Consider the following 24914-nt stretch of genomic DNA (forward strand, 5'->3'; position numbering starts at 1 on the left):
CATTAATACCAAATGCACCGTTTTTCTCATGAGCGTCCCAACTAATATGTTCAGGCAATTTCACATAGGCAATTAATTTTCTATTGTCTTACCTTAACAGGTAAGCTGACGATACTTCATACTTAACTGGCATAGCTAATAGTGGTCCCGCCTGCATCGGGTTTCTATACCTATTCACTATGAATGTTTAATACAGAACCCCCAGTCTATTTTACTAATAATTTCTTTTTCCCCTCTTTTTCAGACCTCCCTGATTTTTTTTACTATTACTAGTCGCCAGATCATCGGAGCTGCATGTGGCAATAGCGCGAATAGCGGCGGTGTCCTGTGGCGCTTTGTGCAACTATACTGCCATGAACTCTTATTTATTTATTTATTTATTTATTTATTTATTTATTTATTTATTTATTTATTTATTTATTTATTTATTTATTTATTTATTTTAGTGTGATTGGGTTTAAACCGCAAAAGAAACTGTTAGCACCACTCAGCGCGAGCCGCACCGCAATGTTTCGGAAGCTTCGTAATTTTTTCCAATTGTTCTGTTAAAATTACGCTCAGGGCGCGAGTAGTCTAGTTTAATCGGGAGCTTGCGCGAGCTCCAGTGATAACGCTGGAAGGTTTGATCCCTGATGTATGAAAGACGTCGCGTTCCGCCGATGATCAGATTACCGACGACCGACGAATGTGATCGCCGCTATCACCGTGCAGCGTGTTTTGCTTGTACTTTCAGTTACTTAGTTTTCTTGGCGCAAGTTAGCTCTGTAAAGAGTTTCATTTCTACAATTTGACTGCTGCCTTCATATTCGACGCTCTACCACATGACAATACACTACGCCTGACACGTTTCCTGGTTGCACATGTTCTTCTGTTGAAGAGAAATTGTTTAAAAATGGCAAGTTAGTGAGTATATTGATAACGAACGCTTTACACTAGAAGATACGTAGAATATGAACAGCCATTTCTGTTTTATGTCCTCTACGTATACACTATGCGTCATAAAAAATGTCGCTACCAGCTTTGTTGCTGCTGTACACCTTACCGGCGATCCAGTATCACGTAGCGGTGTCTTACGGACAAGGTAAATGTCCACGCCGGTATTTGCAGCATCGTGACAAGGCTTTTTAATTAAGTGCGTGTGATTAGATGGCAACCCGCTAGCTGGTCGGCAAGCTGAGCAGCGGCTCCCATCGATTACAAAAAAAATCAAGAACCGCTGTCAGCGAAGTTTATAAGCTGTCCTGTTAAGTAGCTTAAACAAACCTCGGTAAGTTATTTCGGAATTGAGCTAATGTACGTTGAGCAAGAAGGAGAAAACTTTTCAGATACTAAGAGGCATTTCTTTCAAATGAAACAAGATTTGTCACAGTTAATAAATTTCAAGCAGACATTTTTGTGCGTTGGCGTTTGCTGCTACATTATATGGATCTATATTTACAAATGTGCGAATGTATCGATGTATCTTAAGATACAATTGGCAGGTATCGTATCGGATACAATTATTGCGGTAGTATCTTGTATCTGTATCTCAAATACTTTTTGCATGAGTATCTTGTATCGTATCGCGATACAATTTCAAAGTACCTTTGCCCAGCCCTGGAGCACAGGAAATCAAGTGTAATACAAAAAAAACAAAATGCGATAACACCTGCCATAAAACAAGAAGCGAGTTACAACTGCGCATGTCAAAGGGAGCCTTGCAGAAATTCAAATTCGGAAGCATGCAAGGATATCGAAGCCTCACTTATACAAGCATCATCATTCTTTTTGATAAAAAACGCTTCTAAAGCGAGCCGAGATAACGTGCGCTTGCTTTTGCCCAATATTCTAGTGTCTCGGAAAGTCGGCTCGCACCCACATGCAGAAATGTGCGCGACCAGATGCGCATACTTGTCCTCTTTCTTTTTTGCACTTAGTGCATGCTCCCTAAGTCGGTCATTGACGCATCTTTCGGATTGGCCGATGTACGTTTTCCCACAGGACATGGGAATAGAGTAAACAACTCCAACAGAGCATTCCACGAAAGGGTTTGAATGCCTGGTGCTGCAACCTCGTTTGCTTTGAGCGCAATTTCGAGGGCAAAGTTTCTGCAGTTTATTAGGGGCAGAAAACACCAGAGGCACTTCATGCCGGTTTGCCACCTTCTTGAGACCGTGCGACAGGGTGTGCACGTATGGCATGACCAGTGGTCTCCCATTCAACCCCCGATCCCCTACCCTTTCTGCTCCGTATTTGACCCTTTGCAAGAGCGACTCGGCGACTGCTACAGTGACCTGCGAAGGGTAGCCTGCCGCCAAAAGGCGGGACACTTGCCAATCAAAGCTTTCCTGCATGCGATGAGGGCACGACTTTCCGAGAGCAGATATCAGCACTGTACAACCATTCCCCTTTCGATGAGCTTTGAGTGAGCCGATTCAAAAGGCAATAATTCTTTCTTGGCACGGGGAAGGTACGACCAGCAAACATGATGTGCACTGAATCGCAGGCTTAGATCTAAAAATTGCAACTGATTGGAGTTGGGGGTCTCATGCGTAAAAATAAGTCCTTGTCCTAAACGATTAAAAACATCTAAAATGCCCGACACTATATTAGGCAAGGAAGAATCACTCTGTCTGGTTAAAAGTACTAAAAAGTCATCAACATATTTATTTAAACTCGGTGGGTGTGACGAAAATAAACAGTTGTTTGTGACGCCAGTCCTTTGTCTGTTCTCTTTGTGTGCTCGTCAGTTTTAGCGCTTATTCTTTCAGAGTTCACGGATAACCAACTAGCCCAACAGTCTGTTCTGCTGAATGAGAACTCCTAGCAAATCAAGCCAATGAGAATATATAGGGGGTCTTATCCGTACTAATCATGATAAGATGTGATGAAATTAAAGTGGACGAAAAGACAACTTGCCGCCGGCAGGGACAGAATTTGCAACTTTGGAATGACGCATCCGACACTCTCCCAATTGAGCTACGGCGGCGATAATCCTCCCGTCCACCTCATTGCTTATATCTCTGCATTTAAACTGGGAGTGTTAGTAAGCGCCGCTCGTAGCCATGACGGCGAGTGCGGAACACTTTTTCAGTGCGATCGCAAAATAAAGCAGAAGAAAAAATTTCTGAACAAACCAACCGGGGATTCGAACCAGCAACCCGTCGCTCCCACAACTAAGCCCCACGCCATGTATGCGCCGGCGAACGAAGGGTGAGCTGTTTATGTTTACCATATACCGCTGGTGGTATGCAGATCTTGGAGGAGCACAACTTGAGCCAGACACCCCTGTGTGGCAGGAGACGCAAATGGGTCACTCCACGCGCCGCAATTTAAAAGAAAAAGAAATATCTAGGGCGTCTCATTCTACATTGTCGACACGCAGTCTTGGCCAATGCCCCAGAGTGGGTATATGTCATAGTTTTGAGCAAACAAAAAAGCAAACATTGTCGACACCTGCAGCGCGCTGCTCAAGCACGACGACGTAACAACTGTGACAGTTGTTCACGCGTTTCCTGTGTATAGCTGTGCGTTCCTTTCGGGCGTCCTTCTTTCTGCTTCAGCGCCGCGCTGCAAGTATGGAGGTGCATGTCGTTCTTCGTATGACATTCCAGTTTCTTGCTATCGCCTTCATTGCTTCGTCCTTGCGGTGAAATTCTGACTTTTTTTGCGTGCCGGCGTCACCAGCGGGCAGAAAGAGTGTTAAAAAGAGGCAGAAAAATGTTGCAGTGGCTTAGCTCGGCTATGCCAGGATAACGTAGCCTTAGCAAAGGTTCAGCTGATTGTTCTTAGATTTTCTTGTCAGGCGAACAGCCACGCAAACATCTCCAGCTTCATTAAAATGTTTATCTCTCTCTCTTAGATTTTCTGACTGTCTAGGATTAGCTTGATTATCATGCTTACTGTTGCTCCAACGACACACACATGGTATAAATATTATGTGACACATGTATATTTATTTTTCCAGGCAACAATTTCGGGATCCGATGAGTTAAGCTTCTCCGCTCTTCTGCGCCGCTGAGCAGCATTTGCGCTCTCCTTCTCCATGGCTAAACCACACTGGCAAACGTCGGTCAGAGGCGCTATCAAGCGGCTCCAGAGCAGTTTCAGACGGTGACTGCACAGCGAAGGCGAATAGCTGCGCGCGCGCCTGCGCCAATACGTCTACCTCGGCTACGACGTCACTCCTCTGGAAAGCGCAGACCGGCGGCGGTGAGTTGCGTGCGGCAGCGGCGGAGTGCGCGGGAGGTGTCGGCTCCGATGCGCCAGCTGCGTGACGTCACTGATCCACGCGCATGCGCCGCACGGCTCTTGAGTAGCCGCGCGTAAAAACAAGTGGATTGCGCAGTGCGTAGGTGGTTTAATGTTGCTCATCCATTATAATGTGTCCAGCTGCGAAGGTGCGCGGGGCAGCAAACGGACCTGTAGTGGGTACTTCGTCACTTTCCAAAAGGAAGAACTTTGGCGTAGTAGCCACTTAGCAACTGTACATCCTGTGGACATTTTAGGATAGCTGAAAGGGCCAATGTTACGCACACAAACGTTCCTTTATTTGAAGGCACGGTTGAACGGGCTCAATTACGCTATCGCGTTCTACGTTTGAAGCGAAGCTGAAGTGTCCTCCAAGTTTTTTATTCATCTCCATCAGCAAAATATCAAGAAAGTGAGCAGCTGCGTAGGCATGCGTGTTACCTTAGGTACTCGTAGTAGGTAGTTCGCGGATACGCAAAATGGAAGAATAGTGGCGTAGTGGGCACTTCGCAGGCTCACTCGCAGTAGGCGTTGTAGGATAATCTGAAAAGGCCAATGTTACGCGTACAGACATCTCTTTCCTTGCGGAATTGTTGAGGGGTCCACCGACAAGCGAAAACAGGCTACCAATGGAGAAGGCGATGCGAACGGGGCCCAATTGCGCTATCACGTTCTACTCTTAAGGCGAAGCTCAAGCGTCCTCCATTTTTCTTGAGGTCGCACTTACAACGCCAACACTTGAGAGGCAGTACAAGCTTTTCTTGAAGAAGGAGCGTCATGTGACCATTTTTTGTAGTCGTAAAATATGACAGAAATTATGAATCATATGGAAAATAGGCCTTCACTATGTGATGCACAAGCGGCAATTCCTATAGTTGCTGAGCGCGTGCATCGTTTCTGAGAGACAGCCTAAGCTGTGCAGAGCGTGAGGGTCGGTTATGCCGAGAAAGGCACTCTTTTGAGTACTCCGTCTTGAAAAATTTCGGCTGCCGTGAGAGCCTTACTCCCCAAGACTTATCTAGTACGTTGGCGGCATCAGTTGTCAGTGGCTTGTTGCCTCGCAAGCTGTTTCTTCCAATCCTCCTTTCTTTATTTAATATGTTTTACTCCTCACCCTCACTTCCCTTTCCCACCCCTTTGCTATGCTATACAATTCTATGTTTCGCTCTGCTAGCTTGCCTGAATATGGTGCTCGCCTTCATATTTGAAGGAAATCAGCGCACAGAAAAAACGACGATTAAGTTGAGATGAAAGACACACAGCGCTGCACTCAGAACTGAAATTTTCTTCATAGCAACAAGAGCTTAAAAGGGGTAAACCGAGCAGGACAAGTGAGGGACGAAGTGCTTAGGTGATACGCTCATCAGTAAAAGTAAACTCTTTCTTGTGCAACGTCACCGAGGTCTGGCTTACGCAGGCTTCACATGACTTGTTTATATGATAGGCTTCAGAAACTTCACGGGTGAATTGGTCGTGGTGCTTAAAAAAAAATAATAATAATAATAATTGCCTTCGGATCGTGGGTACGCGGGTTCGAATCCCACTTCGTCAAGAACTTTTTTTCGCCAATAATTTTTCTCTTTCTATTTCGTTCTATATCTCTCTTTTTCTCTCTCTCTCCCTTTCTTTCGCTCTCTCTAGACTCCCTCTTTCGCCCTACCGAGCTATTGCATCCCACGCCATACAAATCTGCGCACGTGTTCGGTGAGCGAAGCAGAAGACGAAGAAGACAGCGCGTAATTGTGTTACACGCGCTAGAAAGGTAGATGTCAATCATGATGGTGATAGTTTATGAGAACGTGTAACGGCATAACGAAAGGCATAACAGTTCCACTGTAAAACGATAAAACAGAAAACACAAAGCATATAACGTCATGCAACATTTTCCAGCAAAGTAAGTCGTGTTAATATTTCTTTCCTGCGTCGTGTGTGTTTTTAGCGACCATACACTACTGTACATTAACAAAACCAAGTCTGTCGTAGCATTGTTTGCTGCGAAGCTCTTGTCTTGAATGTCGTGTTTTTGTGCACTTAATTTTATTACGGAAGCGATTCGAGTACGACCATTCTGTTCTTCAAACGCATTCTTCTAACTCTGATGTACGCAGATACGCCCTCCTGATCGCCTGTCCTATGGTGTTCAACAATTTCCCCGCTGACCGGCAAATCTGTGACATCAACATTCAGCACGGTACGTTCGCTGTGAACTCGCAACAAACCAATTATAATACACTTAATTTTTAGAGCCAAAGAAGCCGTCATTATTGTCAAGGTTTCTCTTTCAGACACCGTAGAAAGAAACACGGAGACATCTCGTTACCTGGTCTGGGAAAAAGAAGACGCGATTCATGTGTTGCCTTCCTTCAAACACTCTGAATTTGACATCGAGGTAAACAAGACGACATTTCGACAGCACTGGAGCCCCATGGGTGAGCTGTGTGTGTCAAGAATGATCGCCTGCATGTTGAAACGTTACAGCTGAAATCGACGTGGCGGAAGTTGTCGTCATTAATGCGAATAGGGTAACGGCGACTCGACCACACCGCGTCAGCGTTGTGAAAACGCCTCAAGCGTCTTTGCGCGATGGATTGGAAGATAAAAAAATCTTTTAGTGATATTTTGAGCGCTATAAATCCAAAAAAGAATGGTTGATCCCTCCGTCATAGGAATCCGAATAACACGAAAGTAAAGCGTGCCCTTACAGAAGTTACTCCATGTTTACTGTACATTGATATAAGAGAGTTTGTACAATGTATATTGATGTCTGGCAGCTATATACCACAGTTTAACGTGGATGCACCCACTTTGATGATTGGTGGCACATCTCCATCCCGACGACTAACGTCCATATTAAATGATTAAACAAACCCTTGTTGTAGCTGTAGTAGTTAACGGTGAAATCGTAATCAGAGAACGCGGTGTGATAGCCAGAAGAGCGACGCAGAACTTGGTCGCCATCCTGCGCGGCATGTTAAAATGTGATTGAACACCACGGCTGGACTAGAGGGCAACGCAAAGCGCGTCGTGCCGCCCCGGTAACCCGGTCGCGATTTTTCTCGGGGCGAGCGCGTGAGCGGGGAACGCGGTGTTACAGCCAGGTGAGGCAGGCGCGCGTCGCAGAGCTATTTTTGGTTTGGATTAGCGTGATGCTATGAACGAGGCCGACGCTCTTACGACGCTTGGGCTCAGATCGCCACCTCGCGGTGTATTAAGGCATTGATAAAATTGAACCATGGCCTCCGAGATTAGCCGGCGGCGCGCCGTTGCTACGGCCGTTCCATTCGCACGCAGAGCGCGTAATCGGAGAAAGCGGGTTAACGACTCCCGCCGCCGCACCGCGGCGCGCGCTCCCCATGGCCCGCTTCCCCAAACCATGGCCTCCGAGATTAGCCGGCGGTGCGCCGAGGCCATGCCCCGACGCAGGCCCGCGCGGAGGGCGAAAGCTCGGCAATCGCAGCCTCTGTGCGACGCGTAATAGAAAATTGCAACCCACATATGCGCCGACTAAAGGTAAAATGTCGCTTACTGGTGCTATTGCCACTTCAATTCTGACGCATACTTAGGACTGCGGGGAGAGGCACATCGCCACAAGACCGTTCGCTGATGCCATACGTTACGTTTTGCTACGCGCTGGTAATTTTCTCTCGGGGACGGTTTGTAGCAAAAAACACACACGGAATAGACACGAGCGGTGATCGGTCGCCTCGCGTGTTGTACTGTGAGGCGACCGGTGAGTGAGGGACATGAGGCGACCTTAATACAGTGTTCTGGGTAGAGCTGTGCATAACAGCCTGCAATGCATAAGGTTTTTGACATTATGTATGGAATTGAGGTGAACGTAGTAACCTCTTTAGTGTACGTGCTGGACAAGCAAGAAAGGTGTTTGATGCACCAAAGCCACAGCCTGGATGGGGGAGGGGGTGGGGGGCAGACGAAATCACTCGAGGATACAAGACACTTTATTTACAAACACAAGAGCCAGAGCTTTGCTTTTCAGCATATACAAAAACAAACACAACTGAAACTCTGAGCACTTTTCTGTGAAGTGACTTGCAAGCAAGCTTTCTGCGGTAGGCTGCTCGAGCAGTCGTGCCGCCCGCGTGAGTTAATAGCGGCCTTATGAACTTATCAAACACAACAGATACTGTGCTCGTCGCGTGGTCATCATTGATGGACAAATGAAAATGGTGCATTTCTCCAGTCGAGGGAACAGCAGTTTAGCCAGCTGTTGACGCACGTTGCTCTTTTTTATATGCGGCAGGGCTATGTCAACAGCGTTCTTAACGGTCGCAACGACAGTGAAAAATTCCGGCTTTGGGAAATTTAGCCCTCCCCTTTATTGCAGGCTAATAAGCCCCATCAGCGAAGGGCCGGACTTATCTGACTATAGAAGGGCAGAAGCTGCATATTTTCTGTTCCTCAACTGCTCTCGCCACGAACCCTGCTATGGTTGATGGTGGCCGCTTCACTGAAAAATAACATACCTATGTTAGTATATGAAATAAGACATTTTGCAATGCATAACCATTTGTGAAAGCAAAAAAAAAAAAAAAACTGCCCTTCGCAGTAACACATAATAAAGGTGAGCAGCAATTTGTACACAGCATGTACAAACATTTTTTGACCATATAGCAAATTACCTGCAGTCCCTCAAAATGTTCAAATTTTGGGTGTTAAGCTATATACTATAACATCTTCGCCGTAAGAATTTCGCTTGAAGTGCGAGAGACAAACTATGTCTTCTAGCGCGGTAGCATACTAGCACTTATGGTGTTTGAGCAAGAGAGAGTTATGCTGTAATGTAGCTGCCCCAGTACTTTCGTAGTTCGTGGAAATTATTTAAAAAATTACACCATTTCCCTCTAAAGGGGACGATGAGGCGATGCGAAGCCGGAGCACTTGCACGATCGCGTTCAGTTGGCGTTCGTTGGGCATGCTACCGACCTCGCGTCGTGGAACGCGAAGGGGAACGCTACGCGCGTCTTGTCTTCCCTCTTGCCTGGCCGTTAATTCTCACAGGGCGAGCGGGGAACGCGGTCGACAGGCGTGCGAGAGGGCGCAGCGTAAGAGAGGAAAGAGGGGGGGAGGGGACGCGCATGCGCTGGCGCTCATCGCGGCGTTGTGCAGGAGAGAATTTCAGCATGTCTAGCCCGCGTTTCAGAGGACGGGTGGAGAGGGGTAGGGGAGAGGGGAAGTGGAGAGGGGTAGGGGAGGGAGGGGAGGGGAGAGGAAGGGGGACAGGGGGAAGGGGACAGGGTGAGTAGAGAGGGAAAGGGGAGATGGTGAGTGGAGAGGAGGCGTGTGGAGAGGGTATGCGCATGCGCAGTAAGGGTGGTCACGCCGCACACCACCAGCACCACCACCACCACCACCGGATTGAACTCCGCTATAAGTTGCTTCGCATCTAAAATGCATACCTGCGTGTTGTCATATTTCGCGACAACTTGGAAAACGCCGTTCGGCAAGCTTGCATTCAACCTAGATGAAATATTCCGCGGTAGCAGCCTCTGTTGCCCAAATCGGCTTTTAAACGGCCACTAAAGTTGCATGCAAAAGCAAGGAGTAACTTTTTAATAACGTACCTGAACTTCTTTGTAGCTGCAGCAAGGCGTAGATGAACGTTTACTGCGTGCTACGTGCCAACACGGTTGATGTTTTGACTGAAATCGCACGCTGTGCCAAGCAGACAAGCCAAACGAGCGCCGCACGATGGATGGATGGATGGATGCTATGAGCGTCCCCTTTAAGACGGGGCGGTGACATGTCTGCCACCAGGCTCGAAGAAAAAAGAAAAAAAAAAAGCTTCCTTGTTTCATGTTGGCCTAATACCTTATCTACATTGATTAACTCTATGTTATTCTACCAAAAAATATAAATTCACGGTCCATCTCTCTGCCTCTTAAGGCAGAATGACCTTATTTTTCCGCCATTATTTATTTTTGTTCTTTATCTCTACTTTTCTGCCACCAATACTCTAACCGTCTCTTACTTATTTCTATCGCGGACGTGTTCAGCTTTCCATTGTTGTCCCTAAAACCCAAGGCTTCACGTAGACTCGTGCCCACACGTATACCTGGGTGAATATCGCCACATTCAATCAGTACATGTTCCATCGTTTCCTTAGTTCCCCCGCAGCATGTACATTGTTCTTCTTCGTTACTAAATCTCGCTTTATAACTACGCGTTCTAAGGCAGCCCGACCTTGCTTCAAACAGTAAAGCGCTTCCCCTTGAATTATCATAAAACCTTTCCCTCCTTATTTCGTTTTTTCCTTTTCGGTAGTTACTCAGAGCCGGCTTCTTTTCCATCGCTGTCATCCAATAAGTCCTCTCCGCCTCTCTGACCTTCCGCTTAATGCTCCTTGTTGCCATATCGCCCGCACTGCCAGCCGTATATTTACTGGTGAGCCTCCTGGTTCTTTTTCTCCACTGCGTGTCAACGCTTTTTCTATACAAATACCTGAAAACCTTCTCTGCCCATCTACTCTCCTTCATTTTCCTCAGCCTCTCTTCGAATCTCATTTTGCTCTGCGCTTCCCTCACTTCAAAGCCTGTCCATCCCATATCACCCTTTACCGCCTCATTTGTCGTCTTCCCGTGAGCGCCCAACGCGAGGCGGCCCACCGTCCTTTGATTTACATCCATTCCTGATTGCACCTCTGACTTCATGCACACCACTGAGTTCCCAAATGTAAGCCCCGGAACCATCACACCCTTCCACAGCCCTCGAAGCACCTCGTACCTATTGTATCCCCATAAAGCTCTGTGCTTCATAATTGCAGCATTCCTCTTTCCCTTTGCTACCGATGCTTTCTCTTGTACCTCCATATATCTATCCCCCTCATTTACCCATACTCCGAGGTACTTGTACTCGCTTACCCTCGGTATTTTTTGGCCCTGTATTAATACCGTATGGTCTCCGTGATCATTGAATACCATCAATCCACATTTTGTTGCACTAAAACCTAGTCCTAGAGCCTCACACTCCCTTCCGCATATATCTGCCAGTCGCTGTATATCATCTTGACTGTCCGCAAATAAGACAATATCATCAGCATAAAATAGACCTGGAAGCTTCTGCTCAACCATCGCTCCGACCTGCCTGTGTGACAAATTAAATCCAATGTTGCTACCTTCTAGCGCTTTTTCCATCCTCGCCATGTACAGCATGAATAACAGCGGGGACAAAGGGCATCCCTGTCTCAGCCCCTTGCTAATTTCAACGCTGTCCTTGCTACTTATTCCTTCCCATTCTATACAAACTGTATTTCCTCGGTATATTTCCCTCAAAAGCTGTACACAGTCGTCACCTATGCCCACTTCCTTCAATATATCCCACAAAATTTCCTGAATAACGTTGTCATACGCCCCGGTGATATCTAGATAAGCTACGTATAAGGGCCTGTTTTCTATTTTAGATATTTCTATACACTGGGTAAGAACAAACAGATTATCGTCTAACCGCCTGTCGATTCGAAATCCATTCTGAAGTTCTCCCAAAATATCATTTTGTTCTACCCACGCTTCTATTTTTAATTTTACTGCCTGCATCGCCAACCTGTATAGCACCGGTGTAATTGTTAGCGGTCTATACGAGCGAATGTTATCCTTTTCTCCCTTGCCTTTATAGATTAAGTTCATTCTACTTTTTCTCCAACTGTCTGGTATTTCCCTCTCCTGTAAGCACTTTTCTACGGCTTTCAGCAGTGCTTCTTTAGTGTTATGTCCGAGTTCGTTAATGAGGCTGACGGGAACCCCATCTAAGCCCGGAGTAGTGCGCTTAGGAATTTTTCCTTCGGCCTTCTTCCAATTGAAATTCTCTAGTACTACATCTTCGTCGGTTGCACTCCTTTGCGTACTTTTACTCACCGGGGGAATCCCCTGGGGGACCTTTTTAAACGAATCGGCTGTTATCTTTCGGATGTAACCTAGCGCTTCATATCCTTCCAATTTATTTCCTCCTTCATCTACCATATGTTGTTGCATTGTGACAGACTTCCTACCCAGCGCTTTTAGGTGGCTCCAAAATATCCTAGGCGCGGCCTTCTTCTTTTCGCGAATCTCTGTCATCCAGCGTTCACTTTCACCTTTAATTTTGCCTCGACTAATTTCTGCACAATGGATTTTTGCTCTAAATATATTTCCCATATTTGGTTGACTTCGTCCTGTGGCCGCTTCTCCTTTTTTGCCTGTCTGTGCTCCCGTGATGCCTGACGTCGCATCTCGATCGCTTCCCGGATTTCTTTGTTCCACCAACTTTTTGGCTTTTTCTTTCCTTTCCAACAAATAGTTTTCTTCTCTATTTCCATTTCTTTCGTGATTACATGTAGCAGCTCACTATACCTTCAGTCTTTGCCTGGTAGTTCGTCTACTTTTTCCTCGACTCTTGCGGCTATATTTGTTATTTGTTTGTCATTTAGATACGAGCTGCCAAACTTTGATTCTATGTTCTTATTTTCAGTTTTATATCCCATTTGTAATATTATGCGTTTATGATCACTACCCAAGCTGTTAATGCCTTCTTCGTCTATTCTCATCTCTCTAAGTTTGTCATATATTCCTTCTGTCATGAGACAGTAATCAATGCTCGATTGCCTGTTTCTGACTTCCCACGTGATCTGCCCCTCACACTTAGGCCCCACGTTAACTATCTCAAGACTATGTTGCTCGCAGAGATCTAGCAATAACTTGCCATTGGTGTCTGAATATCCGTCAAGGTCATGAATGTGAGCGTTCATGTCCCCTAGAAGGATTATCTCGGCATCATGACCAAATTCTTTAATATCGGTGCTTATGCATTTCACTATCTCCAGATTCTTTTCTCTGCAGTTATTGCCTGTCCACAAGTAAGCTACACCTAGCCACGTTTTCTTTCCACCTACTGTGCCCGAAACCCACATGTGCTCTGAACACGTTTGTTTCACTCTCTCCCATTTTGTTCTGCTATGAATTAGCATTCCAACCCCCCCACCTCTCCTTTCTGATGTGATCCTGTTACATCCTTCCCAAACATAATTTTCAATATGTGGTGGCTCTTCCAAGTCTCTAAGGTGTGTTTCTGTAACCGCATAAACACCTATCTGTTCCTTGTTTAACTGTCCCTCAATCTCTAACCATTTTGCCTTTTTTCTGCCACCCTGCATGTTAATGTAACTAATTGCAACACGCGCCTTCTCCCTTCTTTTACCTTTTCTCTGTTTTTTCGCTATACTACCTGTCAAAGAGTCCCCCTGGTTGTTTTCCTCATTACAAGCTACCATGGGCACCGAAGGGCCCGCGTGCCCCCCAAAAAAGCTACTGCGCGTCCTGCAAGACGCCAACCCACCTCATGGCCAAGCCTCCTATCGAAGTGTATTCCGTCTCTTCGAAAACCACCCCACCTGTGCACCTCTCTGTTTATTTCCACTACCTCGATGCCTTTCTCTCTACTCATCTGCCATATCTCTTTGTTTGCGTCGACAACCGCTCTTTGCAGGTTGCCGTCACGCACCGGTACCTCCGGTATTGTGCATACCACTATCTGCACCTGAGGGGAAATGGCGCGCATGTCATCGACCCCTTTCGCCAATGTGGTCGCTAGTTCGGCTGATTCGTTACTCAAGACGTCGTTTAGACCTCCTGCGATTATCACGAGGTTACGTCCATTAGACTTAGCTGCGAGTTTTGCGTTAGCTTGTCTCATCACTGATCCCAGCCTATGGCCCGGGAACTTTCCTATTAAAACTCGTTTGTCGCCTCTCACCCTTTCCTTGACTGCTTCTGCGCATGTAGCTAAGTTCGAGTCCCCGGCGATTATCACGTGATCCGACTTTTCTGGTGGACTCTCCCGCACCTGGCCACTGCACCTGTTACTAGCGCGTGCTACTGCTGTTGTTTTGTCCCCTCCCGTTCCCAAGACTACTTCGCGGAAGGTGGGTCCCGTGTCCCTTGCACCTGCCTTTTCCAAACCTGTTTCCCCCTTCGCGCCTACCACTGTGGGGGTCGATGCCCCATTTTTCCCGCTGTCGCCTGCTTCCCTGTTCCCCGTGGCTACATTTGCTGGCATGGCTACATTTGCTGGCATGGCTACCTTTGCCAATCCCTCCTCGGCTGACTTAAGCCTTTCCGCCATAGCCATCGTTTTTTCCCGCTCTGTCGCTACCGCTTTCTCCAGCTCGGAGATTCTCACCTTGAGCTCATTCTGGGCGGCCATCATTATTTCCATCTTCGCCTCTAACTCGCATTGCTTACACTTGGCGTCAGCTCTCTCTGTCGTCTCATCCTCACAAACCTCTATTTTCCGCCCCATTCTGCATCCTGAACACTTTACGGCCTTTTTGACCATGGCTATAGAGCATTCACGCGGCAGATTAGATACACTTAAAGCCAAATGATATCACAAAACTCCGCAAGTATGTTACACTTCAAAGCACCTGTGCACCTTTCAGCCACGTGGTGGCCAAAAAAACAAATATTAAAAAAAAAAAAACACCCGAAGCGACTGTCACACCACTTTGTACCAACAGCACAAAGTTGTAAGCTCTATTAAGCTGCAATCTAGTGGCTTAACTAAAGAAACAAGCTCGAATATTGCAAAAAAAAAAGCACTTATCTGACGCTGTCATTCCGGAGCCCACGAAAAACACGTACGTCCTCTAGCAGTAGCCAGTGCTGAGCTCGCCACCGCTGCAGCGCCGTCTAGCGTCTGCTAGCGCTGCAGCGCCTTCTAGCGAGCCTTGGGGAAACATCGCCATCTCGCGGCGCCTTCAGGAGGCGACAAAATTACGCTTCTCCGCTGGGCAACGCGCCGAATGGGACGGCCGTAGCAACGGCGCGCCGGCGGCTAATCTCGGAGGCCATGATTGAACTTCCATTGAAAACGTGCCGAATGGGACGGACGTGTAACACATTGGATGTGCTAATCGCGGAGGCCACAGTAACGACGAGTTACTTTACCGCTACCAGAGGGCAACACCATCCCGCCGACCGGGAGAGGGGTAGGCGCGTTTGTAAAGCGCGTTTGTAAAGCGCGTTTGTAAGGCGCGTTTGTAAAGCCTATAGAGTCCATGACCGTGGCGCAGTGGATAGCGTGCCCGGCATCTGTTGTTGCGGACCGAGCGATCGTGGGTTCGATGCCCGTTGATGGAACTTTTTTAACAAAAAAGTGTTTTAGGCTGGGGTCCACGAAGATTTTCATGACGTATTTCCAGCACGGAAATACGTCAAAATAAACGCCATCAAATGGCAAAGAAAAAAAAACTATCAGAAAAACGTTCCGTTGACAGGAGTCGAACCCATGACCTCTCGGACCGCGACGATGGCTGGCGGGCGGTTAGCCCGCTGAGCTACCGCCAAACTTTCTTTTTTCTTTATTGCCGAGCTACCGCCAAACACATAACACATAACGGAAGCTACATGAACGCGCTTTTTATCTTTCACACTTTCCTCTCACAGTGCTCTTGCATGGATGGATACCATGAGCGTCCCCTTTATAACGGGGTGGTGACATGTGTGCCACCAGGCTCTAAAAACAAAAAAAATCACAGCATATCCACGGAGTGAATGATGATGAGTGGGCGAAGCTGCGGAGGTTCATCGGTAAACCGTGAATCTTCCGTGAATTCTGCCCAGTACATCATCACCGACGTGAGATCGGGCGCGTTTATACTAAAGGTTCGATGTGTTATGACGACTTGCAGCTCACTTTAATTTTACATGTACGCTGTGAATTTTCATAGTTTAGAAAACCATTGCTTTAGAAAACATCTGGCGTCTTTCGTTAAGCAGCTGGCGTCTTTTCGTTTTGCTTTAGAAACATCTGGCGTTCTTTCGTTTTGCTTTTAGAAAACATCTGGCGTCTTTCGTTGGTTTATTTCATCAATCAACGGCGTTTTGAACAATATTTTTATTGTTTAATCACGCACAGGAGAAATCTCACCAGGCACTATCTTGGAGGTAAACAATGGCTGCTAATGGGAATGAGAGACAGAAGAAGTCGGCTTTTAGCTAACACTTACACTTCTACTTCTACTAACGTTTCCTACTGGAACATGCCAATGGCTGCTAATGGGGAATGAGAGACAGTAGAATTCGGCTTTTAGTTAACGCGCACGCTGCGAATTTTTTATTGTTCAACAACGCGCAGGAAAAATCTCCCACTGGCACCACCTTGGAGGTCAAGATCTGGTACTAGCGTTACGACTGGTTACGCACTACTACGACTACGAGGGACGAACGGGTGCCGCCTTAAGGAGCTTCGCCCCTCAAAAAACGGCGCCGTTGTTGCGACCGTTCCATTCGGCGCGTTTCCAATAGAAGTGTATTTTCTTTTAACACACCGCGAGGTAGTGGCTTTAGCTCAAGCCTCGCTCATAGCATCCATCCAAATCGAAAAATACCTCTCCGACGCTCGCCTGGCTGTCGCACCACGTTCCCCGCTCGCCCTGTGAGAATTAATTGCCGGGCTAGAGGGAAGACATAACGCGCGTAGCGTTTCTGTTCGCGTTTCACGACGCTTTGGAGGAGTACATATCGAGTATCAGTGTTTCTTATGTGCTTGTTGATGCCGTCTTTGCACGGGATTCACCCTATGCGGTGTCCACGTATATGTTAAGAACTACAGCTACCGCAAGGATTAAATCATGATCATGGGCGTTAGTCGTCGCTACGGAGATGTGCCACTAGGCGCTAACGTTAGTGCGTCCACCTCAGGCGGTGCTACATCTGCCAAACAACAATAGACATTATACAAGCTCTGCCATACGAACGCATTAAAGCAATCAACTACTTCTGTGACGACACGCTTCACTTTCGTGTTATACCGATTCTTATGACAGAGGGATCAACCATTTTTTCTTTGGCATCTGATCGTGTAAATTTTTTCGACGTCATTTCCGTGACGGATATACGTCACTGAAGTCTTGGTGGACCCCGGCATAAAATAATTTCGTGTTAAAAATCTTTGTGGAGGGACGAAGCAAGTAAGGAAGGGTGTTTCAGCTCCACTAACGTGACAAATAACCTGTGGAGGGGCGAAGCATGCAATGTGCGCTGGTGTTTCTCACAGCAAAATCACTGCTAATTGGTAATGAGAGAGAGAAGAGAAATTAGACACAGAGACCCGCAGTCCGCTTTTTGTTAACGTGCACACTGCGAATCCTTACTGTTCTACTACGCTCAAGAGAAATTTCTCACCGGCAATACATTGCAGGTCAAGATCCAGTGCCTGTATATACGGAATGGCCGGCGAACTGGTGTGTCTTGATGTGGGCGCAGCGGACAAAACGCGCATCAAGGCACCCTACGGTGAACGCTTGCGCAGCGCGAGCAGTCGGTTTTTAGGGGCGAAGCTCCTTAAGGTGGCACCCGTTCGTCCCTCGTAGTAGTAGTAGCAGTGCGTAACCATTCGTAACGCTAGTACCAGATCATGACCTCCAAGGTGGTGCCGGTGGGAGATTTTTCCTGTGCGCTGTTGAACAATAAAAAATTCGCAGCGTGCGCGTTAACTGAAAGCCGAATTCTTCTGTCTCTCATTCCCCATTAGCAGCCATTGGCATGTTCCAGTAGGAAACGTTAGTAGAAGTAGAAGTGTAAGTGTTAGCTAAAAGCCGACTTCTTCTGTCTCTCATTCCCATTAGCAGCCATTGTTTACCTCCAAGGTAGTGCCTGGTGAGATTTCTCATGAGCGTAATTAAGCAATACAAATTTTGTTCAAAACACCGTTGATTGATGAAATAAACCAACGAAAGACACCAGATGTTTTCTAAAAGCAAAACGAAAGAACGCCAGATGTTTCTAAAGCAAAACGAAAAGACGCCAGCTGCTTAACGAAAGACGCCAGATGTTTTCTAAAGCAATGGTTTTCTACACAATGAAAATTCACAGCGTACATGTAAAATTAAAGTGAGCTGCAAGTCGTCATAACTCATCGAACCTTTAGTATAAACGCGCCCGATCTCACGTCGGTGATGATGTACTGGGCAGAATTCACGGAAGATTCACGGTTTACCGATGAACCTCCGCAGCTTCGCCCACTCACCATCATTCACTCGGTGGATATGCTGTGATTTTTTTTTTTCAAGAAATGCGCTAGCAGACGCTGCATACGTCGGCGTTGTCTCTCGCGGGCGAGGGCGCGTTCTTGTTCCTCGCGAGCTGGTAGTTCAGCGTTCATCGCAGAAAGAGCGTTTCCATAGTCAACGCGTGCCGTTCGCTTTCTCTCGCCACACGGCGAGCAGGGGGAAGATGGAAACTTGTGATTCTCATTGATCGGAGGATTTCACGCGAGACGGACGTGTCGCCCGCGATGCCCCACTCGCTCGTTCAGGACGCGCTCGTGTCTCTCGCCGTCGACCCTCTGTGACGGCTGCCTCGACCGCCATGCCGTGCGCCTCTCATCGGCGGGGCCTTCGCCGGCTCGTCACCGACGTGCATCGTGCCCCTGGCTGAATCGTTGTCCCGTCCCTGAACCCCTGTGACCGTCTCCCCAATCTTTCCTGTCCTCTTCTCTCTTCGTCGTGCCTGTCGACTTCCGATCACTTCCTTCCCTATTTCTTTCTATTTTTCTTTTATCCCCCCTTACCCACCCCTATAAGGCACTGCGCCGTGTCGCCTAAAGGCAGACAGAAATTAGGTGCATTTTTCCTTTTCCTCCCGAGCCACCAAGAAGAACTAGAGTTGATTCTAGTTCACTATACTTGCGATGCAGAAATTCGTAAACAGGGGGTTTGCTGGAGCCGACGTTTTGACAAGCGGAGAGAGAATGAACGTTATTTCATAACGAGAGTCCGTGGTTAATCCCGGGTGGAGCCCTATTGTACAGCCCCACCGGCCGCGGCGGCTTGCCGGGCCTGGTCTCTCGGGTCACCAGTTGGCTCCCCAGTGCCAGCTCGGAAAGCCGGGCCTCGCAAGACCAGATTGTGAGTGTTTGTTGTGAACACACCAAGCTAGATAATGCATGGGCTGGCCGCTCTGTACATTGTTAAGTCACGTGTGTAAGTGCGGCTGCGCGGTCACTACATCAGGGGCATATACCTGTTATGTATACCTGTACTAGTCTTCTTCAAGGCTGCAACTTAAAGAAGACAAGTCCACTTGTCTTCTTTGTCTTCTTCGAAGTTGCAGCCTTGAAGAACACAAGTTCGCTTTTCGAAACGTCGGTCAAGCACAGCCCCTGTTCACGAATTTTTCATTGTGAGTGCTATAGAAATAAGCAAAGCGCCTGAGCGCGTTGTTTACATGCGAGACATTCACGCACATGACGTATGACACTCTAGCCTTTGTAGTCTTAACCTTATCCCGTGGTCAACCCATCGCCCACATAGAAAGTTCAAAGCTTCTGCACTGTCGGATTAACTCGATATGTCTCAACTGTTTAAACAAATGTATTAAGTCCCTTGATCCTTCCCATGCTCGTAACACTCACTAAATCTTTTAACATCTCAAACTACAACCGACATGTCAAAACTCAGTGTTTCTCCCTTGACAATTGAACACTTGAATTCTTTACCACTGGCTGTACGTGAATTGCCATTTCGTGACTTTTTGTCCGTATACTGATGTGCGATGTATGATCCGCACTTCTGCAATAGACCCAACGGTGCTATATTATGCAAAATTCAAAAAAAAAATTCGGAAGATCCTACGTGCCGTGGGAATCGATGTTATGCGAAGCATGCGCGGGATGGTGACTGTGGCGTAATTTTTCACTTTGAGCGAAACGTTACGGAATGACGCTAGAGAAATGTGGAAGTGGTATACACACACTCATACGTTGAAGAGTCGCATATGTATTATATAACCAGTTGTTTACAGTTGCGTAACGATGCCAACAGCAACATGGGTCTTACCAACACCAGACGCGGTAAGCTGATATGTAGTGCTTATATTCTTCAATACCGGACAGCGCGAATCCGAACAGGCCAAAAAAGGAACACAAATGCACAGGACAGGCGTTACTCACAACTAAGCTTCATTCATGAAAGTTCCCCTAGATATACACACAAGCGAGTGGCACGCGCAGGCGCACTGCACGTACATTACAGTCGCAATTGCAGTTATTACAGCTGCGTTAAAGTTGTTATGCTTATATTTGCCCGTTATGACGGAGAACGCACGCACGTTTCACGAACCCGTGTGTATGTGTAGGAGCGGTTCTTGACAGTTCTTGAACAAGGTCATCATCACCGTGATCAGTGAGCACCAGCAGTTGGACCGGACTTGCTAATCGGAAGCGTTCGTGATAGCGGCTACGACGAGTCTAAGTGTAGTGAAGTACCAGGCATAGGACAGCTGGTGGAAATCCTGGACGCCTCTTACGATGAAATGATCCATGACACCTCTGTCCTATACGTGGCAGCGAGGTCGTTTGATGCCCTGTCCACATTCAAGCCACCTTTCACGCAGTATAAAGACCAGGCGTTTCGGGGTCTTGATAAATCATGTTGAAGTCACCGATAATGATGGAAGGCCTGGTTCTCTCGGCAAGTTTATTGTAGGAAGCATTGACCCCGGTTTTTGCGTAATCAACGTGGTCCACGTTGCGGACCACGTGATCGAGTGCATGGTAGTTGAGCGTCTTCCAGAGGTGTTCTGTCTTCAGCTTCGTCACTTTCCTGCGTTAGCCGCTGTGGTATAGCGGCTACGGGGCTCGGCTGCTAACTCTAAGGTCGCGGGTTCGTTCCCGGGCGCGGCGGTCGTATTTCAATGGAGGAAAATTGCTAGATGCCCGAGTACTGTACGACCTTGGTGTGCACGTTAAAGAATACCAGATGGTCAAAATTCCGGAGCCCTTCGCTACGGCGCCTCTCAATCATATCGTGGTTTTAGGAAATAAAACCCACACTTCTACACTTCTGCCCCAACAATTATTATTATTATCAATTTCCTTGTGTGTCAATGTGTGTTAGCGGTTACTGTGTTGGTTGAGACTTTGTATGACCTGTGGCACATACCCGCATAAAATGAGCTCTAGTATGCGGGTACGTGCCACACGTGACTGAGAGAAAGGGTTTAATGACGTACGCGACAGGTATTTTGCGTTATTCATGTCATGGCCAGTGAATCTTGTTCGTCATACACTGATCCCCTGCTATGCCAATTTTGGTATATTACAAGTTATGAAGATGACCAGGTTAGCGCCCAGACATAGATAGATAGATAGATAGATAGATAGATAGATAGATAGATAGATAGATAGATAGATAGATAGATAGATAGATAGATAGATAGATAGATAGATAGATAGATAGATAGATAGATAGATAGATAGATAGATAGATAGATAGATAGATAGATAGATAGATAGATAGATAGATAGATAGATAGATAGATAGATAGATAGATAGATAGATAGATAGATAGATAGATAGATAGATAGATAGAAACGCCCAAAGTAGCTGAGTTTCGCTAAGAAATGCTTCGCGTTTAATAAATAAACAAATAAATAAATAAATGTAAACGACGTGCGCTCGTCATCTAATTCGTAACACATGAACCAATTAGAAGACGCGCTGTCAATCACATGACCCTGCTTCTGCATGGCTGACGCTACATCTGTACGTACATGGTATATACCTGCACTCGCAGTTCCCAAGGTTGAGGGGGGTCTAGGACTCCGCCTGCAGCTTACGCGACGCCTCCGAGCGCAGCTACTGCAAACGTACGCTCCCAGCGGCCTTCTGGTGGCGCTCTCCTGGTTGGGTCTATGGCTACGTGGTCTGGGCGAACGTCTAAGTCTCTGCTGCATGCTGCTGCTCGCTCTCTGCGCCCAGATCAGTCAGCTTCGACGGACGTTGCCCCCGTGCACTGGACCCACGGTAAGGCGTAAGAAACGTTATGATTCCTTTGAGAGTGCTTCTTGTTCTGTTAGTGCGAGATATATATGGTAGAGCGTAAGGTGTTTTACCACGTCCAGTGTTGTGCTGTAGGTGAAAGGCTGTGTCCAAGCTCAAGAGGGTTTCAAGATTGCGGTAGTAGCAGCAAGCGTTCTACCCCAATAAACGTCCGGCTATTTCATTTATTCTCTAACAGCAGAGCGGAAACCATTTTTTTTTTTCAGTTGTCTCAAAGTACGGAAAATCTATTTTTACGTCTTCGGATGAAAGGATAGTGCGTAAAATTCAAGAGTACCTCTTGTAACCGTGTGTATAGCTTAGACAAACAGACAGACAAACAACTTTATTGTGGTCCTGAGAGGCGAGGCAGCCGGCCAACTAGTTAGGTCCCCACCCAGCCGTTGGCTAGTCCCATGTCGGAACAGAGAGGCTATGCCATTCGCTCGTTCACGGGCCGTCTGAACAGCCTGAAGCTGGACGTCTTGTCTGGGGTCTGTGATTGCCGTCGTCCAGTCTTCTTGTCTTTTAAAATCCTGTAACGCAGCACAATGCCAGAGCATGTGACTCAAAGAGCAAAATTCACCCCAATCTGGGCAAAGTGGATCGTTATCTGGATGAAGCACGCTCAGAAAGCCCCTAGAGGGGTAAGACCTCGTCTGGAGCATGCGGAGCGTGCTTGCTTGCTATCTGGGGAGCTTATAATGGGGAAAAGGAAAAGTACAACAATATTTATTTGAGATATTTTGCTAAAAACATAGAGGAAAGTGCTTATATTCTGCGAGCTAGTCGCCAAGGCTTTTCTACTGCGCCAATACTAGTATGCGACTTCGGTGGACAAAACCGGAAGCCATCCATGACCTGTGTTTGTAAACAGCGATAAGGTCCTAGAAGAACGTTAGCTCCGCCCACAGTATCGTAGCGTGCTGGCCAGTCACCTGTGAAAGACAGTCGTGCAAGCTGGTTTTCCCTCGAAAACCGTAAGCGTTTTTTTCTTGGCTAATGTAAATATCACACATATTAATGGCTAAAGGTACGTCGCTACTCTCCAAAACCTTTCGTTTGGTTGAGCAGCGATGTCAGGATCACTGACAAGTTTACCGGGCCTTCATGTTTCCGACCAAAAGCCAGCGACGAAAATGGGTCTCTTTATGGCAAAGTCAACTATACCTGAAGCTCTCGAGATATGCGTGACGTCACGAAAATGGGTAAGCGCTATTGGATGCATCACTTATAGAAGTTCTTTGTGAGAGGGACACCGATGGCTCTACTCTAAGCAGAGCAGATCTTTTTTAGGGGCGAAGCTCCTTAGGGTGTGGGTCGTTCCCTCCCAGGGCTGGGCAAAGATACTTTGAAATTGTATCGCGATACGATACAAGATACTCAGGCAAGAAGTACTTGAGATACAGATACAAGATACTGCCGCAATAATTGTATCCGATACGATACTTCCCAATTGTATCTTAAGATACTTCGATACATTTGCAAATTTGCTCTTATATATCGATATAAGCAGGAAACGCTTATGAACAAAAATCTTTAATCGGAACTTTCTTAACTGCGACCAACTTTGTTTAATTTTGAAAAAATATCTCTTTGTGTAACCAGATTTCTATCTTACTTGCTCAAGATATATTAGTTTCATTCCGAAACAACTCAGCTTAACATGAAAGCTCTTTATACGCTGCGCTGTCAAGTGTTTTTGTTTGACACTTTCGTAATTAATGGGTGCCGCTTCTCTACTTGCCGACGAGCTAGCGGGTTGCCATCTGAATACGAGAACGTCAATAAGAAGCCTCCGCACGATGGCGCAAATACCGCTGTGGAGTTCTACCTTGTCCGTAAGCGTATTACCGTTTTCGCAATACCGGATCACCTGAAATGCAGCAACAACGCTGGTAGCGATATTTTTTCGTGACGCATCATGTTTCCATTCAGGGCTTAAAACGGGAACGATTTCTATATTTTACTTATCTGCTGGCGTAAAGCATTCGTTAGCAACATATTCATAAACGCGCAATCTTTTGAAATTCCTTCTCCGAGAGAACTAGTGCCGTCGAGAATTGTCTCAGGTGTATTGTAGTGGCACAAAGCGTTGCAGGATACCACTGCTATCGCCACTTATGGCTCCGACTGCAACAGTGAAAAACTTTACGGTGACCTCAAAAAAGAAAACTAATATATCTTAGTCAAATAGCAAGGCGGTTCCGTATCAGTCACAGTGAATACGTTTACAGGTCGTTTCACGTAACTATAGAACAAAATATGTAAAACAGTGGTTAAATGGACACTAAAGACCAAAACGATTTTTCTCGTATTAGTAAAGTACTCTTTCACGATACCAAAAACACCATGCTTGCTGCGAGAAGACGCTTGGTAAGCGAGAAAACGCGCAAGAAACAAAATGTGGCTAGCGACGCCACCTTGGAGTTCCTGCATCATTCGCAATGACGTCACATTTTTTGACGGCGCCTACTAGGGCCTTTGCGCTGTTCCTAAATGGTAAAAATTAAGTACACTGTCTTCTGAGGGGGCCATAGCGTAACCATACCAAGTTTGAGGAAGCTATGTTGAGCCAATGGCGCCAAAATACGGTAAGTACGCTTTGAAATTCGTGACGTCACGCGTGGAGATTATGGCGCGAAATTTAAAAATGAAACTTTGAACTTCATTTTCTCCTTTATTAATACACCTATGATGGTGAAGTTAACGACATTATAGTTCTGAAAGTACAATTTATCAATCTAAACCGACTCATTGTTTTTCTTTAGTGTCCCTTTAACCGCGACTGAATGAAACCAATGTAGTATGGTTTACCGTTATGTGGCGCTCCTTATAATATGTTTTATATTGCGCTTAATTGGTTGATTAACTA

At 46.6% G+C, this 24914-nt stretch overlaps 1 protein-coding gene across 1 annotated transcript in view; it reads left to right on the forward strand.

Moving 5' to 3' along the window:
- The window catches only part of LOC119403058 (glutamate-gated chloride channel alpha-like), a 30636-nt gene that overhangs the window by 3115 nt on the left and 2607 nt on the right, over positions 1 to 24914 (forward strand). The window contains exons 2-4 of the mRNA XM_037670008.1: positions 6339 to 6421; positions 6516 to 6659; positions 21795 to 22024. Coding sequence (XP_037525936.1) covers positions 6339 to 6421; positions 6516 to 6659; positions 21795 to 22024 — 457 coding nt within the window. The remainder of the gene's footprint in view (positions 1 to 6338; positions 6422 to 6515; positions 6660 to 21794; positions 22025 to 24914) is intronic.

Source organism: Rhipicephalus sanguineus, chromosome 8 (genome assembly GCF_013339695.2).
Source record: "Rhipicephalus sanguineus isolate Rsan-2018 chromosome 8, BIME_Rsan_1.4, whole genome shotgun sequence".
Lineage (NCBI taxonomy): Eukaryota > Metazoa > Arthropoda > Arachnida > Ixodida > Ixodidae > Rhipicephalus > Rhipicephalus sanguineus.